The sequence below is a fragment of the Anabrus simplex genome, chromosome X, assembly GCF_040414725.1.
Source record: "Anabrus simplex isolate iqAnaSimp1 chromosome X, ASM4041472v1, whole genome shotgun sequence".
NCBI classification, from domain to species: Eukaryota; Metazoa; Arthropoda; class Insecta; order Orthoptera; family Tettigoniidae; genus Anabrus; species Anabrus simplex.
In genome coordinates, this window is record NC_090279.1 from 223,279,542 (window position 1) to 223,300,518 (window position 20,977).

Genomic DNA, 20,977 nt, shown 5'->3' on the forward strand with positions numbered 1-20,977 from the left:
ATTTGAATGAAGTAAACGAACAGAGAAACCCCTTATTTGAATGCATATCGAGATATATTGAGTTATTACGAAGGAAGCAAACACGCCCAGCGCACACTTCAAGCAATCACAAGGCCGACACGTCACAAGCAGAAACCTCCTCCCCGCCCGATATAGCAAATGACGACACGTCCGCATTTCCCCTCCCTCCTAATCAGGCTAACTCACGAACTACAGCACACAGTTATGATACAAGGTTGAAGGCAGCCGGATTAAACCCACTCCCGTAGTACGGGAAGTTAAACTAACACGCAAGACAAGGGTAAGTTCATACTTTTATACTTTCCTACACTCAAAGACTTATTATCCGTTACATTTTTCAAACTCCAACTAATAGCCGCATTTTTCCTGCCGGTTACAGATCGTGATACAGATGATCCAACTGTTTTTATTCAAACTACAAATTAGCAAACTTCATATTCGAAACAAGCCACACCTCTCCACTCAACAGGAGATAAGAGACGTGGAAACACCGGATGCCTTCTTAAGGAAACTTTTTACCAATAGCTCAACAGAAATACTTCACATAGTGCATACAAGTTCTTCAGTAATCAACGAACTTATGGAAAATTCACAAGACTTATAGTGAACTATATTTTAGTCCATCAGTGTTTAACATTAAGATTTTTAATAATAAGTCATAGTTTAACTAACAATCGCCTTCAATGCATTCCGCCCCCCTCTACCCCCCCCGCCCCACATCCATTCACACACGCACTACTAACAGTTGTTTTTAAGGTTTTAAGAAAATTGTGAGACTGTTTTTAGCTAATTTTACTTTTGCCAAATGTAAGCAGCTGATGATGAATGCAACACATTCGAAACATGTTCTGAACTTTTAATTTAATGTCTATTGAAATAGCCTAAGGCTAAATAAAAGTGAAAGTATCGATCAGGTGGATTCTTGTTCCTTCAATTAATTGGATCTTATAGTCGATACGGATATGAAGTGGATAGTATGTAACATGTCCTACTGTAATTTGCAATTTTGTCATTTGGTGTGTCCAGTTCTTGTACTTTGTAGTGTCTGTTTCCCCACATGAAAAAGTCATGGGCAAATGGCATTTCAAGTAATAATGGCAACAGAACGTTTCCCTGCCTTGAACCAGTAACATTCCTAAAAGAAATATTGCTTGCCTTCGAGGGATGTTAGGTTCAAACCACACTGTTGGCAGCGCTGAAGATTGCTGGCGCTGTACTTTAATTGTGGCCACGGTCGCTTCCTTCCCACACCTATCCCATTTTCACCATAAGACCTATCGGTGTCAGTGTGATGTAAACCATTCTGTTGCCCCAACTTCAGTCTTATGTTTGGCATACATTGCATGTACAATTTCCATTGTTTGTTTGCCAACTTCCTTTGTTTCCCTGGGCACGCTGTTTACTACATCTCTCCCACCGTCTGGGGTCCCACCATTGATCCACCTTTTTTCTTCTCTCGTTAGTGTCCTTAATTATTAAGATAAAATGATCAGGAGCTATCACTGTTTTAGGGAAAGCACAGAGTGAGGTTACAGGCAGGCTTTGGGTGGAAAACATCTGATGTGTTGTCTGTAAGGAAATCAAAATGGCTTGTGTTGAAGCCGGCGTGGCACTTCAAACAAGTGCATCATCGTAGGAAAAGATGAAAACAAGAAACCTAGTACAAATATAGCTCCTGATATATTATCTAACATTGTAGGTATTATGCTTTGTAAATATGATGTCTGAGAAAGGACCATGCCTGTTTTAATTGGAACTGAAAATGGTGAGATGCCCACACTGTACTTACCATGGTTTTTTGCTACGCATGTCCCTATAGCAAGTTTTTTGGTCACAGGTGGAGTGTCACCCATTCCTGAACCAGAAGGAGCTGATAGCCTTCTGTCGAGCACGAGACGTCGTGGTGACGGCTTACAGTCCTCTGGCAAATCCTAGCAAACAAGACGCCGTGGGAGCTCCCAGGTTGTTGGACGATCCCAAACTGAAGAGCTTGGCCGAGAAGCACAACAAGACGGTGGCACAGGTCATACTGCGCTACTTGGTAGGAAAACTTATCTTTCTCCAAATCCAAACCAAGATCTATTCTAATTTATTTCTTACTACACACTTACTTATCGTGAGGTATATACATGGAAATAACCTCACCTCACTTCTGGAGCATCATTTAATACTGTGTAACTCTGCCTCTGGATTTCATAACCGGCTGGATTCGGTCCACAAGGTTGTGCAGGTTAAGGCACTCGCTGAGGATTTGATCGCGCAATCCCACCAAATTGCGGCGATATGTTTTACGTGCTGTTCCGACATGTCCTACATATTTTCAATGGGGTTCAAATTAGATGATTTTGCACGTCAATCAAGATGGAATAGGGTGGGGGATGCGTCCAAACCTGCTGAACTTTGCTGTTGTCATCTTAAAACATCTGGTATCAATAAGCATACTCCAGGACGAAATGCTTCATTTGGCCTCCAGTGCACTCAGCGACGGTCGTCACTGGATCATTGGAATACTGGCAAGAACGTGATTTGTCAGACCACATTACGTTCCGCCAGCCAGCTACTGTCCCCGTTGGATGATGATCTAGCCCATAGAAGCAATGGCCTCTTGCAAGGTGACTGATTCCGTACATCCATTGCATGCAGTTCCCATTATAATCATTATAAAATATCAAAGCCATTTCTTATTAACAGTGCTGATATACGGTAGTTAATTTTATTATTATTATTAATTATATACAGTCGTATCAGCACACACTTTATTAAAACATAACCGGTTTTCGGACACTAAGGTCCATCATCACTTTTAAAGTTAAAAACTTCATGATTGTTCCGTATTGAATAGAGAAATAAGAAGATGTACAATATTATAGGGAAGAATCCACCTTTCAATACTCCGTAGTAAGTTGAACTAAAAAGTAGTTACAACCTGTTTATTGGGACCGGTTTCAACACATTTCAAGTGTCATCATCAGCCAATTAGCGAAGATCTTAAAACAACTAATATATTGAACACAGGCAAAATATTAACATTATATCATATCGTAGCAATTCAGTTAATGTTCAAAACACAATAATCACAGTCAAGAGAGTAAACAGAACATCACTATCTTGCGCCGAAAACAAATATAGTTGAAGTTCATAAGCAGATCAAGTATGCACTTATGTAAAGTCGTTGCTAGGCAGGTCTTGTAGGTATTTGTTTCTCCGGCCGAAGAGTAAAAGGTGACGTGAATGAAGTCTTAGGAAAACAGTGTAGGATTTAATTTCGTCAAATTCAAAGTGGATATATAGGTTTTAAAATAATTTAAAACGTTAAAAAAGAATAAAGCCAAATAAAAATATATTCAAAAATAGGAAGAAATAATGAAAGAAATACGAGGTTCAACTCGAAACAACTTGCCGTAGTAATTGATAAAGAAATGATATATAGAGAAAGGGGGTGGGGAACGTTTATTAGAGGATGGTGATGGTGGTTATTGTTATTAGGGGAAATACAATTGGGCAACAATCCTTTATATAACACTAATTCGAGGAAAAAAGAGGAAGAGAACCGACACTTCGAAAAATGAAGATATCGGTTAAAGGAAGACAAGGGCCACGAAGGGCGTGAAAATGAAAGACTCCCTAGCCCTCGCAAACCTAATAGCATCAGGGTCGGAGTCTTTCATTTTCACGCCCTTCGTGGCCCTTGTCTTCCTTTAACCGATATCTTCATTTTTCGAAGTGTCGGTTCCCTTCCTCTTTTTTCCTCGAATTAGTGTTATATAAAGGATTGTTGCCCAATTGTATTTCCTCTAATAACAATAACCACCATCACCATCCTCTAATAAACGTTCCCCACCCCCTTTCTCTATTTATCATTTCTTTATCAATTACTACGGCAAGTTGTTTCGAGTTGAACCTCGTATTTCTTTCATTATTTCTTCCTATTTTTTATTATATTTTTATTTGGCTTTATTCTTTTTTAACGTTTTAAATTATTTTAAAACCTATATATCCACTTTGAATTTGACTAAATTAAATCCTACACTGTTTTCCTAAGACTTCATTCACGTCACCTTTTACTCTTCGGCCGGAGAAATAAATGCCTACAAGACCTGCCTAGCAACGACTTTACATAAGTGCATACTTGATCTGCTTATGAACTTCAACTATATTTGTTTTCGGCGCAAGATAGTGATGTTCTGTTTACTCTCTTGACTGTGATTATTGTGTTTTGAACATTAACTGAATTGCTACGATATGATATAATGTTAATATTTTGCCTGTGTTCAATATATTAGTTGTTTTAAGATCTTCGCTAATTGGCTGATGATGACACTTGAAATGTGTTGAAACCGGTCCCAATAAACAGGTTGTAACTACTTTTTAGTTCAACTTACTACGGAGTATTGAAAGGTGGATCCTTCCCTATAATATTGTACATCTTCTTATTCCATCATCACTGTTAAAATTTAAATTTAATTTCACATAAGTGAGTCGTCAAAATTGGTTAAAATGAGTTTAAAATGTAGCCCTGTTGACATCAACTGTAAAATAAGAAAAAGAAAAAAGCAAGTGTAAAAATATGAAATAATACATTTAAACTTGCAATGTTGTTGTAAAAGGTATGGACATACCATAGGAAGGGCTGGCTTTTTCTCGTGCTCAGGCTGTTGGTCGAGTACTGACAAACGTTTAGCTTTAAGTACGGAACCGCGCTGCAAGCACAAGATGTTACGTCACCTCAAGGTTTCGTTGGAAGCACCTGATGTTACGTCAACTCAAGATTGTAAACAAAATGTTGCTTGCGACCGTTTCATATAAAATTTTATCTGGTTCCCTTGTCTGCGCCCAAAATATTTCAATGTTTTCATGTGTATTTAATTCAAATCCATAATTACCCTTAAAGATTAACTTCATGTCCTTTTAGATCCCTAAAAAGCTGCGGTTATTGTTGTAAATGTGTTCCGTAAAAGCTGAATATCTGTTGTTCTTTACTGCCTTGAAATGTTCTTGATATCTTTGATTTAAGGTTCGCCCAGTTCTTCCTATATAAAACATTTTACAGTCGTTACAAGTGAGCCTGTATACTCCCGAATTGGTATATATATCTTTTTTATTGACACTATGTGCATTATATATATGTTCCGATATTTTATTTCTGGTTCGAAAAGCTGTTTTAAGTTGAAATTTCTTAAATATATTCGCAATTTTAAAAACTTGACTTCCAAAATATGTAAATGTTACAAATTGATTACGTTCATGGGTTTTCTTTCTTTTCTCATGGTTTTTCTTTTTTTCTCCGTTTTCTTTCTTACGTATAATATTGTCGATCATTTCTGGGTTGTAGCCATTTGCTTTAGCAATTTGTTTTATTATTCTAATTTCATTCAGTGTGTTTTCATTACTCAGGGGAAGGTTTAATAATGTATTAACCCTTTCAAGGTCGGGTTTTCTAAACGCTCACATACCCCACAATTTAGGTTTTTACAGGCACATAAATAAATCTCTCTATAAATAGCAAAACACACTCATTGGACATTATATTCACAAAAATGGATAAAATACAGATGAATGAAATGAAAAACAACAATATCACACAACTTACCTGCTTAAAAGTTTTTTTGTATGATGTTCCTCAAAGCACGGGGCTGAGCACAAACCAATATTCTTCCAAGGTATGTTTGTTTACATGACCCATTAATACTTATTGCTAAAACAAATACATTTCTTCGACAGTAACATCAGTCCATTTTGACGCTCGGGATGTGGGAGAAATGACCTAATTATTCTCTACATATTGCGAGTGATACAAGTTCGTTCCTATGACTATTTTTTCCACTAAGGTATGCGGAAAAATTATTTTGAAAATGTCTAGTTCTGGAGAGTTTTCATTCAAATATTGATCCTGGATTCCGGCAAGATCAGGCTTATAGCCGAAATCAGTAGGTAAAAATTTATTAATACCCGTTTCTTTTTCCCAGACCCGATGATCAGTTGATATATTTCGTTTCTGCCTCTTCGCGGTAGCTGGTTATAATTCTTCATCATTGTCACTTACACCTTCATCGTCACAAGTTGAAACTTCGGGCACAATATCGTCAACACTTTCTAAGTCAATTTCACACAAATCTGAACCCTCACTTTCATCATTCATTAATATTTCAAACATTTTTTCATCACTTTTCAAAAACTTCCGCTTGCCTGCGAGCAGCCATGTTTATCTGATCGCATTGACTCGCAAGTGCGGTAGACATTCACATAAAAAATTTAAGTTAACAGCGTTCCCAAAGAGAATGCAAATTAGCGCAAGCTTCCGTAATATAGCCGATAGATGGCAGAAACGACAAATTCTTTAATCATTGCTGAAAGTCAAAGAGAAGCGAAGATATGATGCTTGGAAGTTCGACACGCAATATATTGCGCCGTAACTGCTGGGGCACTTCCCGCGAGGCGCAATATATTGCGCCGTGTCCCGGAAAGGGTTAACCCATTAACTGGGGAATAGTTTCATAACATCAACCAGCCAGTGGGTAATTATTCAGCGCAACGCGCACTTTTGGAATGGGTACAGTAGCGTACGGCAGATGTAAATACAAAAAAACAAAAACAAACTCCATGGCACTACAGCCCTTGAAGGGCTTTGGCCTACCAAGGGACCGCTGCTCAGCCCGAAGGCCTGCAGACTATGAGGTGTCGTGTGGTCAGCACGACAAATCCTCTCGGCCGTTATTCTTGGCTCTCGAGACCGGGGCCGCTATCTCACCATCAGATAGCCCCTCAATTCTAATCATGTAGGCTGAGTGGACCTCGAACCAGTCCTTAGGTCCAGGTAAAAACCCCTGATCTGGCCGGGGATCGAACCCGGGACCTCCGGGCAAGAGGCAGGCACGCTACCCCTACACCACGAGCCGGCATAGATGTAAATACTCAACTTGATTTATTTAAATTATGAGTGATATAGTAGAAATTCAATAGCATTATGTTATTACCATTTTTCTTGTAAACCCGTAAATATATACGTATATACACTGTGTGTTCATACAAAAGTGAATTTAAAAAGTGTTCCTTTCATTATTATGATATTTTTCAAGTTTTCAGATATGCATCAAAAGGTTCTACATTCTTTCTGGTTCATAGGTCATTCAGAAATTGCGCACAGTGTGGTAAATACGGAAGCAAGGGCAAGCACAAAGTGCCACGTCACATTCCTCACAGTTTACCGTCGCCTCTGGTTTGACAGGCACACAACACAACGTTTTCTTGAGTGATTGCTACATCCGGTTGGTGGATTCTCAGATAATTCAACGTCTTTCCTAACCAAGCTATTATCACGTCACACGGAACAGTTTACCGTCATATAGGCGTACAGACCAATTTATAAAAAGTTATCAGGACGTGGACAATGGAGTTCGCAGAACAAATGTATCGTAGTAACAACAACAACAACAACAACAACAACTTGCAAATTTAGTTATTTCAATGTACATATACACAAATAATTTCTTTATGAAGAATTTGGTGCGGACCGTACGAGGCAACACGAGACAGCTGTTGGACTGCCGCCTAGGCGCGAACTACCCGACTGGCGTGAGACCAGATAAAAATGAATAGGACAGCAATAATCACATCTAATATGAATGGAATTTTTTTTAAATTACGATAGTAGATGGCAGAAGCGATAAAGAATAGTCAGACGCCTATGGGAAGCTAACCCTACGTAAGAACACATTTAGAAGTACAAGAACGCCTAAAGGCATCAAACTCAATACTCGTGCGACAGCTGTTGACACCTTTAGGCGTCAAATGCAGTTAAGGGGTTAATATAGCTGTTGTAAGCTGCTTGTTTGTGAGTTCCTGGGTGGTTAGAATTTTTATTGATGGTGGTGATGGCCTGTGTGGGTTTTTCCTAAAAATAATCGAATTCTATCCTGTTGTTGGTTTTTGTTAATGTGAGGTCCAATAAATTTAACTTTTTATCAATTTCTTTCTCCACAGTGAATTTAATGTTGCTGTCAAGCAAATTCAAACAACCCAGAAATGTTTCGGGAGTAATGAGGTCTCCATTTAAAAATACTACCGTGTCGTCAACAAAACGGACCCATATTTTTATTTCTTTCTGACTTGTGTTCAAGATGGTTTACTCAAGATTATTTAAATAAATATTGGCTAAGAAACCTGATAGTGGACCCCCCATTGGTAAACCTGTGTTTTGCTGGTAGTACTTTCTGTTGAATGTAAATTAGTGAATTTAATGTTGCTGTCAAGCAAATTCAAACAACCCAGAAATGTTTCGGGAGTAATGAGGTCTCCATTTAAAAATACTACCGTGTCGTCAACAAAACGGACCCATATTTTTATTTCTTTCTGACTTGTGTTCAAGATGGTTTACTCAAGATTATTTAAATAAATATTGGCTAAGAAACCTGATAGTGGACCCCCCATTGGTAAACCTGTGTTTTGCTGGTAGTACTTTCTGTTGAATGTAAAGTAATTATTTTGTAATATTAGAGTTAATACGTTTATCGTTTCGTTAATTTGTATGTGACTTAGTCTGTCTTAATTCTTTAAATTTTCTTCTCTTTGATAGGAATGTTGGAATACATATTGGTCACGTCGTATGATACCATTATAGTTTCTTAGTTTATTTCTGTTGATTGTATTTTGGAAATAGCTTCCAAAGAATTCGATACTGAATTGCTATCTTGAGTAAGCCATCTTGAACACAAGTCAGAAAGAAATAAAAATATGGGTCCGTTTTGTTGACGACACGGTAGTATTTTTAAATGGAGACCTCATTACTCCCGAAACATTTCTGGGTTGTTTGAATTTGCTTGAAAGCAACATTAAATTCACTATGGAGAAAGAAATCGATAAAAAGTTAAATTTCTTGGACCTCACATTAACAAAATCCAACAATAGGATAGAGTTTGATATTTTTAGGAAACCCACACAGGCCATCACCACCATCAATAAAAATTCTAACCACTCAGGAACTCACAAACAAGCAGCTTACAACAGCTGTATTAATAGATATTTAAAACTTCCCCTGAGTAATGAAAACACACTGAAAGAAATTAGAATAATAAAACAAATTGCTAAAGCAAATGGCTACAACCCAGAAATGATCGACAATATTATACGTAAGAAAGAAAACGGAGAAAAAAAAAGAAAAACCATGAGAAAAGAAAGAAAACCCATGAACGTAATCAATTTGTAACATTTACATATTTTGGAAGTCAAGTTTTTAAAATTGCGAATATATTTAAGAAATTTCAACTTAAAACAGCTTTTCGAACCAGAAATAAAATATCGGAACATATATATAATGCACATAGTGTCAATAAAAAAGATATATATACCAATTCGGGAGTATACAGGCTCACTTGTAACGACTGTAAAATGTTTTATATAGGAAGAACTGGGCGAACCTTAAATCAAAGATATCAAGAACATTTCAAGTCAGTAAAGAACAACAGATATTCAGCTTTTACGGAACACATTTACAACAATAACCGCAGCTTTTTAGGGATCTAAAAGGACATGAAGTTAATCTTTAAGGGTAATTATGGATTTGAATTAAATACACATGAAAACATTGAAATATTTTGGGCGCAGACAAGGGAACCAGATAAAATTTTATATGAAACGGTCGCAAGCAACATTTTGTTTACAATCTTGAGTTGACGTAACATCAGGTGCTTCCAACGAAACCTTGAGGTGACGTTACATCTTGTGCTTGCAGCGCGGTTCCGTACTTAAAGCTAAACGTTTGTCAGTACTCGACCAACAGCCTGAGCACGAGGAAAAGCCAGCCCTTCCTATGGTATGTCCATACCTTTTACAACAACATTGCAAGTTTAAATGTATTATTTCATATTTTTACACTTGCTTTTTTCTTTTTCTTATTTTACAGTTGATGTCAACAGGGCTACATTTTAAACTCATTTTAACCAATTTTGACGACTCACTTATGTGAAATTAAATTTAAATTTTAACAGTGATGATGGACCTTAGTGTCCGAAAACCGGTTATGTTTTAATAAAGTGTGTGCTGATACAACTGTATATAATTATTAATAATAATAATAATAATAATAATAATAATAATAATAATAATAATAATAATAATAATAATATAATAATAATAATAAATTTAAAAAATGCAGTTCCCATCGCAATGTTCTCTTACTAACAGGTTGGGATGGACCTTGATTCACTGACTGCAGTAATTCCTATCTGGTTTGGGAGCGATTACGATTCACAAGCTGTGAAACGTGTCTCCAGTCCCTTTCAGCAATGATCTTTTTCCGACCACAATTCTGGCGTATTTTATGGTGTCATGTAGTGAACCACTGCTTGTAGAAACATTGAATAGTCCGCTGCGAAACACCAACTAATCCAGCACCTTCGTGCACCGTATGGCCATGGGCACAGCCAAACACGATTGCCCTTTTTTGCCACTCTGTCACATCCATGCATCTACCAATCTTGATGTACGCTGTCTGCTTGAAACATCAATGTCTCACTGATCGCTACTGCCTTATAGGCCTACTCATGGTTGAGCATGGGACTGTTTGCTTTGCCATTTTTCAGGCTTAACGATTCATCTGTGCGTGCGAACCAGGGTGAGTAACTTTTTGTGTGGTGAGCTTACTGTATCCCTGTACCCTCTCGTCTCACTGTCCTATCCTCTCTCTCTTCCTATTACAGACTTAACAATCATCTGTGCTTACGCACTAGGCTGACTAACATTTTGTGTGGTGTACTTACGGCATCCCAGTCTCCTCTCGTCTCACTGTCCTGTTCTCTCTCTCTTCCTATTGACTATTTTTTTGTGTGGTGTACTTACTGCATCCCAGTCTCCTCTCGTCTCACTGTCCTGTTCTCTCTCTCTTTCTATTATAGGCTTGCCAGCCTTGTGCGGGCACACGTACACCCAACAAGCAAATTTGTCAGTAGCCCTCAGTGGGGCATTGGTTCGGGGCTTGTCTCATTGAGATACGACAAAACTATACCTGTTCTGACCGTGCCCGCTGAGAGAGCGGCAAGTACGCAATTTTGGTCCTCAACAGAGAGTTTGACCTACCAGTGCTTCACCTGCAATCATCACCAACCCAATCATGCTCTAAACCCAACTCATACAAAATTCCGAAAATCTCAACACCACTATCAACTACCTAAGAGAACAACTGGGACTGCAAACACTTGCATCTGCACCAAGCTCACTACACCAAGATCAATCCTTCTCATCCTCACAGTATTCATCCTCTCAAAACAAAATTCTCATTATACCCCTTCTCCCCCCCCGTGAACTCAACGCACCCATTCACTCTCCCCCCAAACCAGATCCCTCCAATACCTGCATCAAGAAGAAGAAACCCAAGAAGAGATTGACTATACTGAACCCTTATTCTGCGTCCCCCCGGTTTCTCCAAAATGCAAAGATCTCATCTTTCCACTCACCAACCCAGATCCGGTCCCACAAACCAGGAAAACCATTATCACTGCCCTAATGCCAATCTTCGATGAACATCTAGCAGTAATAGAAGAATCTCACAACAACTTACTGATGGTCATGCCCCGCAGAAATTCATCTCTTCTTAATATCCTAGACGCCCTCAAACCAACACCAATAATCATCAACCCTTTAAATAATACATCCAACCAACATGTCAAGATTGATCCTAAAGTCACGAATCAACAGACCAAAACCTCTTCCTCACCCCCCCCCCCCCCCCCCCAACAGTACAGCCCTCAAAGCACGTTCACACCCAAGCTATTCCCTATACAGCAGACTTTCACTCCCAAGCGGTCCCACAAACCTCAGATTTTAACGACCAGACCAGCCCAGACAGCGAAGAAACCTATTCTCAAACTATCCCAATACCCCCTTCCCCCTACCCTCAAAATTCACAAGTCAGCACAAATCAAGAAAACCACTACCTCCACCAACCCAAACAGCCAAATCACAGGCTCCTAAGAAGAAAACCAAACACTACACTCAACACAAGCCTCAGGATCCCAACACCACCACTACACTAAAACACACTTCCCCCTCCCCCATCATTCAACACTCACATTTCTGTTATAACTGCCTCCAGCTAGACCATCAAGCAGCCAGCTGCAACAATAGCACCCGCTGTAATTGCTGCGGTGGCCCCCACCGTCACCGTGATTGCAAGGTGCCAAAGGACCAAGCGCAGTGCGCGAATTGCCATGGCAATCACACAGCCTCGATTCCTGGCTGCCCTTACTTCAAAAAGGCAGTTATTAGCAAACACAAGCAATTTACTCACTCAATTAACAAAGTCCAAAACATGCCATCACTGCCAAAACAATCACCACCACCGTTACTGTCAACACCTGCACTCCAGCCAAACCTAAATATGTTTCAATCCAACCAAGCAACTAACACCCTTCTCATGTAACTCCTTACCCTCATCCCCAACCAAGTCCACAACGTCCAGGGCCCCTCGGTGGATTGAGTAGCTGAGACCCTGGACACAAACCACCAAGACTCCCCCCCCCCCGCCAGGCTCACTTCCTACCACAGAATGCCTTAAACGTGCACAAGCTACTCACAAACTCCAGGTGAAGCACTCGTCTCGGAACAAAGCTCGGTGCGTCGCAATTGCCGATAAAAAACTGTTCTTTTTAAAATTAACACCTGCACGCTATCATTAAACAGCGAACAAAGTAGTTTACGAAATGTTAGCCTCAGGGAAGTTCAGAAAGAGTACCATTCCTCAGTAAGGTAAACTCTGAACTCAATTGCTGTACTTTACTAAATTAAGAAAATTATTAATATCCAGACATGGTCAACACAGTCGTGAAGGTTACCTCTGAGCCATTCTCACATTACAGTACACATGAAACAGATCTCAAAATACGATTCATTCTTCTTCTTCTTCTTCTTCTTCTTCTTCTTCTTCTTCTTCTTACTTACTTATCAACCATTATAAAATTATTATTCTTATATTTATTTTCCCAAACAGACCAGATGAAGAGCGCAATAGCGTACCGGTACTGGTACCAACTAAACACTCCCTCGGGGGTGTACAAACAGATATTTGGCGAACGATTCATCTGTGTGTGCGCAGTAGGGTGACTAACTTTTTGTGTGGTGAACTTACTGCATCCCAGTCTCCTCTCGTCTCACTGTCCTCCTTGTATACAAGGAACTCTATGTACAAAGCACAACATAAAAGTTTATTATTTGTAAATCTTTACACAATATATACAAAAAAGGAACGAAAACTGACTTGATGCTTGAAGCTCTGCACACGTTAAATAATGACATAAACTAGTAGACTGATGGTCTCAAAAATATGTACAATCATATATATTAATATTCTTATGTACATTGCTGCATATCTTGATAAGATAGGACGCTTGAAGGAACGAATGTCCGTGATAGCTGATGACTATCTGTAGTTTGTAGAATTATACAGGGAACTTGGATTAAAGTTTGTGATAGGAGAATCCTAGGTCGAAGTTGGAGAACGTGCAGCGAAGTTGTGGTAAAGTTCATGAGTAGCGGAATGCTAGTACAGGACACATATCGGTGATACGGGAGGCAGGAAACTTGAGGCGGATATGTCCTGAGGTGATGCCTCCCGACCAGAATTAGTCCACCTGTTCAGAACACTTTTTTAAGAGGGTACCTCCGTGTCTGACATATGGTGTAGTCTGATTGCTGGACATTGTGGGAGTGCCTGCAGTGGAGAAGACGTCACCCAATTTATATCTGCTGACTGACGTCACACATGATTACCTCAGCGCGCTGCAGTCACACCTCGTGGTATCTAGAAGCATCGATGCTGGGCGGGTTGCGGAGCTTGCAGGCGGCGGAGGACACATACAACACTCTACCCTCCTAATCACGCCGGTACGGTGTGAAGCGGCGACTGCGCTGGTGGCGGCAGGGATGCTGGGCTAGAGAATCGGCCTTGTTTGTTGTGTTGTTTGGAGCCTGGTCTGGGCGGAGGAGCATAGAATCGTCCTGAAAAGAACCCACCGTGATTAAATGGTTCAGAGCTCTTTCTGCGATGGATTTCTGAGTTGTGATAAGGGTATCAACAGAGGGAGATGGACGATAGCGGAGGCGGATCTGGTCTTAGTGGCGGCAGATGGGTTTCTCGGCGGTCTGGATGCCGTAGAGATGCTGTCCCAAGGTATGACAGATGATACCAGGTATCCAGAGAGGATTGGACTTGAAAGTCCGGACATACACTTTGTTGGCGGCGGTGAACTTTGGTTGCGAGTTATGCGGCTGGGCAGGAAGAGGCTGCAACAAAGAAAGCAAAGTTCTGTGAGGGCGTCCATGGAGCTTGTGAGCTGGAGTGAGGTAGTCAGTACCAGGCATAGTCCTATATCTTCCTAGGAATTGTAATAATGCTTGATCCTTGGATTAATCTGAAGAAATGGCTTTTTTCATGTTTTTCTTGAAAGTCTGGACAAAACGTTCAGCTTCACCATTGGATTGTGGATGAAAAGGAGGTGCCAAAATATGCCGAATGCCATTATGGGTGCAAAAGTTCTGGAAGTTAGCGACACTAAATTGAGGTCCATTGTCCGAAATTAGCACTTGAGGTAAACCTGCAGTAGTGAAAATCTTCTGAAGTGCTCGAATGGTAGCTTTCATAGTAGTAGAATGCATTTCTACGACGTAATGAAAGTTAGATAGAGAGTCTATCACGATCAGCCACATAGAGTTGACAGAAGGTCCGGCGAAGTCTACGTGTACTCTTTCCCAAGGAGAAGTAGCAGGAGGCCATGGAGCGAGGTCAGATGACGGTGCGTTCTGATTTACTTGACAAGGTTCACAGTGGCGGAAGAGTTTCTCAATGCCGGCATCAATACTGGGCCAATAACAGTGTTCACAAGTGAGTTGCTTGGTGCGCGATATTCCCCAATGACCTTCATGTAACAAGTTGAGAACTTGCTTGCGCAGACTAATTGGGATTACCACTCGGAATAGGATACCTGTTTCTAATAGGATTACTCCGGCGCGAACTGTGAGACGATGCTGAAAACGATGATAAGGTGCAAGGCTGGTAGGAAGCTTGTGTTGAAGAGGCCAACCACTGCGGATATAAGTACGAATTGTAGCTAGTGTACAATCCTTATCAGTCTCTTTGGCGATGCAAGTAGCGTCAGTGGGAAAACTGGAGACTGTGTCTTCAAGTTCATTGTCTACTGAAGACATTCAGATTCTTAAGAATCGAAGGTAGTATCAGGACGTGCAGGTAGGCGAGAGAGAGAGCATCAGCATTACAATGCTGGGATGTGCTATGATAGACAATCTGATAGGAGTAGTCGGAGAGAAATATTGACCATCTCTGAAGTTTCCATAGAGAATGTTCAGGGATCTTATTACCAGGATGGAATAAGTGAACAAGAGGCTTGTCATCAGTGATGGTAAGGAAATGGTTACCATATAGATACTCATTGAAGCGGCGAATGCCAAAGATAATAGCTAAGGCTTCTTTGTCTATCTGAGAGTAGTGACGTTGGTGTTCGTTGAGTGTCTTGGAAGCGAAGGCTATAGGAAGTTCTTGTCCGGGGCGATCCTTCTGGGAGAGAACGGCGCCGAGTCCATAATCAGATGCATCCGTGACAAGAGTGAGTAGCTTCCCGGGCTGAAAATGAGTAAGCATGACAGCGTGAACAAGGGCCTTGTTGGTGGTCTGCCAGACATGCTGACATTGCTGAGACCAATGAAATTTAACACGTTTCTTGCATAAGGCATTCAGAGGAGCTGCTACTGAAGCGAAGCGTGGAATGAGCTAGCTGTAATAGTTAGCTTTTCTGATGAAGGATTCTAGTTGTTTGATGTTCTGTGGTGTGGGCATGTTGGTAATGGCAGAGACATTCTGTTCACTGGGCCGAATGCCATGCTTATCAATGATATGACCTAGGTATTGAACTTGAGGTTGAAAGAAGGTGCACTTAGCAAGATTAGCACGTAAGCCATTTTCTTTCAATTTGGGAGGAGTAGGCGCAGATTATTCAAGTGATCTTGATGATCTTTGCCGGTCACAATGACGTCATCAAGGTAATTAGCACAACCGGGAATGGAGGCGGTAAGTTGTTCTAAATATTGCTGGAAAATCGCAGCGGACGAAGATACACCGAAAGGTAGGCGGTGGAGCTGAAGAAGTCCAAGAGGGGTATTCAGTGTGAGGCGCTGCTTGGATTCTTCATCTAAGAGTAGCTGTAGATAAGCTTCCTTGAGATCCACTTTAGAGAAGAACTGTCCACCGGCTAAACGGCGAAATAAGTCTTCCGGACGGGTTATCGGAAAAACGTCAGTTTCAGTCTGAGAGTTGATGTACAGCGAAAATCACCACAAATGCGGATATTGCTATCTGCTTTTTTAACTACGATTTGCGGAGTAGCCCATTTATTGGAATTGACTGGAGCTACGATACCAGCTACTAGCCGTCGCTGTAGTTCTTGCGTAACTTGATCCTGAAGTGCAAGTGGGACTGGACGTGCTTTGAAGAAGCGAGGCTTGGCTCCTGATTTAAACTGGATATGAGCCGTGTAGCCTTCCGGCTGTGCCTAGGGTGGAGTCGAAAACTTTCTGGAAATTGCTCTAGGAGATTAGTGACATCAGAGGTAGGTTGCAAGGCGGAGACAACATTGACCTTGTCATGTAGCTGAAATCCGAATAAATTGAAGAGATCCATGCCTAGAATGTTGGTTGCAGTATAGTTATTGGCAACCAGTAAGGTAACTACTTGATGAATATCTTTATATCTTGCGGGAACAGTGATTTTTCCTTTAATATCAGTCTTTTTCTTGTTAAAAGTAACAAGCTGGACATCAGCAGGAGAGAAGGGCGGCGATCCTAAGCTGTGATATGTAGAAAGATTGATGATGGAGACAGGCAATCCAGTATCTAATCAAAAGTCAGTCGAGTGACCTGGGAAAGCGATCGGAATGATGTTCTTACTAGAATTTCTTGTAGGTAGAATGAGGTTGATTTGATCAACTTCCATGCGCTGTCTTGTCTTCTGAGTAGTTTTCTTCGCAGGAGCAGTACGGGCAGGGCGGGACGTACTGTGACAGACAGTCTTGACATGCCCTATTTTATGACAGCGATCACAGGAGGACTTGAAGAAGCGGCAGTCACGGCGTTCGTGATGGTTAAAACATCCTCTGCAGGAAGGCAGGAGCTGTGCAGTTTTCTTTTGAATGTGTGTCTTCATAGAAGAGCGAGAATGAACCTGTCGGGAACGCTTCAAAGTGAGCGAGCTGACCTGGCGGTTCGAAGGAACAGAATGCTTGCTGGCCGGATGAGATAATTGAGCGACTTCATGTTTGGTAACTATTTCAGCTGCAGTCTTAGTAGTCATTTCATAGACTGTGGCAATATGCTGTACTTCTTCTAAAGAAGGCTTACGACTTTTTACAGCGTCAAAACGAACTTTGTCTTGTGGAGTATGGAGAATGACCATGTCCCGAATGAGCGAATTAGTGTAGGGCGTGCTACAACCATCCTTAGAACAGAACTTGCAACTCTTGGTGAGAGCACGTAATTCCACATTCCATTTTGTGTGAGTCTGGTGCAGTTTCATTCTGCATTGAAAAAATTTATAGCGAGCTGCTACAATGTGGGGATCCTTGGCATAATGTTCATTTAGGCGAGCTAGGAGCTGAGCGAAAGGAACTTCTGATATCTGTTCTTCTGGGTTTAATTTCTGAAGTAATTCGCAGGTTGCATTTCCTACAGAACTGAGAAAAAGAGCTTGTTGGCGCTTCTCGTCCGTAATGGCGTGACAGATGAAGTGCTGTTGAAGGCGAGCAAAATGTACCGACCATTCTTCTTTCTCTGGGTCAAAGGCAGAAAAGGCAGGAACGGCAGTGTTCTGCGCTGATGAAGAGAGAGCCTGAATGGCTGTAAGCAATGCTGATTGCTGCTGTTGCATAAATTGCTGTTGCAAAGTTTGCAATATAGCCGCTAATTGTTCCGTATTAGCCATGCTTGCGGATGACACAGTGAGCACAACGTTTGCAGCAGGGTGTCATAGAACCAGCTGTGAGCTTGACCTTCAGCGAACGTAGCGGAGAGAGAGAGAGAGAGAGAGAGAGAGAGGAGAAAGAATGCACTGGAAAAGCAGGTGCTGTGTCCGTGATGTGAAATGTTGGCCTGGTGTCCACAGATCGACTGGGCGTACACACTCCGAATAATGGCACTGCACAAATGCTAAATGTCGGCGATAGAATATTGTCCTAGTGAGCTGAGGGAATATAACGTGGCACTATGGCGAATATACTGTCGTAAAGAATGAATTTCAGAATATTGTTGATGGCGTGTCTATGTTTTCTTGTTGCCATATTGTCGATGGCGGTGTTAACTTTTCCTCGTCGCCATATTGTTGTGTTGTATACAAGGAACTCGATGTACAAAGCACAACATAAAAGTTTATTATTTGTAAATCTTTACACAATATATACAAAAAAGGAACGAAAACTGACTTGATGCTTGAAGCTCTGCACACGTTAAATAATGACATAAACTAGTAGACTGATAGTCAGAAAAATATGTACAATCATATGTATTAATATTCGTATGTACATTGCTGTCTATCTTGATATGATAGGACGCTTGAAGGAACGAATGTCCGTGATAGCTGATGACTATCTGTAGTTTGTAGAATTATACAGGGAACTTGGATTAAAGTTCGTGATAGGAGAATCGTAGGTCGAAGTTGGAGAACTTGGAGCAAACTTGTAGTAAAGTTTATGAATAGCAGAATGTTAGTACAGGACACATATCGGTGATACGGGAGGCAGGAAACTTGAGGCGGAGATGTCTTGAGGTGAGACCTCCCGACCAGAATTAGTCCACCTGTTCAGAACACTTTTTTTAAGAGAGTACCTCCATGTCTGACATACGGTGTAGTCTGATTGCTGGACATTGTGGGAGTGCCTGCAGTGGAGAAGACGTCACCCAATTTATATCTGCTGACTAACGTCACACACGATTATGTCAGCGCGCTGCAGTCACACCTCGTGGTATCTAGAAGCGTCGATGCTGGGTGGGTTGCAGAGCTTGCAGGCGGCGGAGGACACACACAACAGGCCTGTCCTCTCTCTCTCTCTTCCTATTACAGACGTAACGATCATCTGCGCGTGCGCACTAGGGTGACTAACTTTTTGTGTGGTGAACTTACTTTATCCCTGTCTCCTCATCTCACTGTCCTGTCCTCTCTCTCTTCCTATTATAGGCTTAACAATTCATCTGCGCGTGCGCACTAGGGTGACTAACTTCCCTGTCTCCTCATCTCACTGTCCTGTTCTCTCTCTCTCTTCCTATTACAGACTTAACGATCACCTGTGCGTGCGCAGTAGGGTGGCTAACTTTTTGTGTTGTGAACTTACTGCATCCCTGTCACCTCTCGTCTCACTGTCCTGTTCTCTCTCTCTCTCTCTCTTCCTATTACAGGCTTAACGATTCATCTGTGCGTGTGCCCTAGGGTGACTAACTTTTTGTGTGATGAACTTACTTTATCCCTGTCTCCTCTCGTCTCACTGTCCTGTCCTGTTAGAATATGTATAAATTCTTCAATTTCTACTTTATTTAACCCACTGTGTTGAAACAGATTCTTTCTTATGATGTTAATTTTTTCTATTATACAAATTCTAACCTTCACACTGGAGAATAACTTCTTTTCATTTGATAATAAGATTTACAAACAGGAAAAGGGGGTGGCAATAGGCTCACCTGCGTCAGGTATTTTAGCAAATATTTATTTAGATCACCTGGAGGCCTTTAAGATAATAGATAAAATACAAGGGTTAGAGCTATGCCTGAGATATGTAGATGATGTTTTTGTGATCATTAATGAACAAATTCTAAAACCAGAGGAACTATTGGACATTTTAAATAACATGGATAAACATTAAATTCACAATAGAATCAGTAAAGAACAAATCCTTGAATTACGTGGATATAACAATCTCTAGGCATAATAACCATTTTGAATACTAAATATATAGAAAGCCAACATATACCAATAATATAATTAGAAATGAGTTCAACCATCCAGGACAGCATAGAAAGGCTGCTTTTTCTAGCTTTATCTACAGGGCAATAAACACACCATTGTCAGAAAAAGAATGAAAAAAAAAGAAATGACATTAATTTATGATATAGCAAAAAGCAATGGTTACACAAGAAACTGTCAATAAAATAAAGAATAGTATTATCAATAAACAAAAAATACATCTCGAAAAACAGAAAGAAAGGAAAAACATGTAGTATTCACATATAGGAACAGGCATTCATACCATCTGGCTAACACATTTAAGAAATTCAGTATTCAAGTAGCATACTGTACTAATAATAATATGTTCGCAAATTCAAGCAAGATTAACACAGACAATTAATTCGATAAATCAGGGATATACACACTGACATGTCGTAACTGTAACCAAAAATGCATCGGACAATCAGGAAGAAATATAGCCATTAGATATAAAGAACATATAAACGCCAAAAAGTACGGAAAATATTCGCCCTTGTGCGAACACATCCTCGAAAATACTCATTCGTTCACCAACGTCGAACAAGACATGAAATTAATACATTCAGCAAACAAAGGGAAATACATGGACATCCTGGAGAAATTAGAAATTTACATAGATCACAAACAAAATATTGACAACAATTTAAATGAACACATTAAGGCAGAAAATCCGTTATTTAAGTTGGCTAACCAATATGTGAAGAGAAAGAAGAAGGATAATAGATAGCATCAGTTATAACTATCCGGCCCACACCCCTTCCCCTCTTAAATAGTCAGGTTATGTGGCTGGCCGGCAAGCGGATAGGTTTCCTCCGCTTTATCAATATGTAAGGCCTAATATTTTATATCACAAAGTATTTTAATATACATTTTAACTAGGTAAAAATTGCTTTTCTTTATTCTTTTTTATAGTACAAGAGGAAACATAACGGG

The 20,977-nt window shown here is 40.4% G+C and overlaps 1 protein-coding gene across 1 annotated transcript in view; it reads left to right on the forward strand.

The window, feature by feature from the left end:
* The window catches only part of LOC136886383 (1,5-anhydro-D-fructose reductase), a 112,306-nt gene that overhangs the window by 68,204 nt on the left and 23,125 nt on the right, over positions 1 to 20,977 (forward strand). The window contains exon 5 of the mRNA XM_067159151.1: positions 1,859 to 2,062. Coding sequence (XP_067015252.1) covers positions 1,859 to 2,062 — 204 coding nt within the window. The remainder of the gene's footprint in view (positions 1 to 1,858; positions 2,063 to 20,977) is intronic.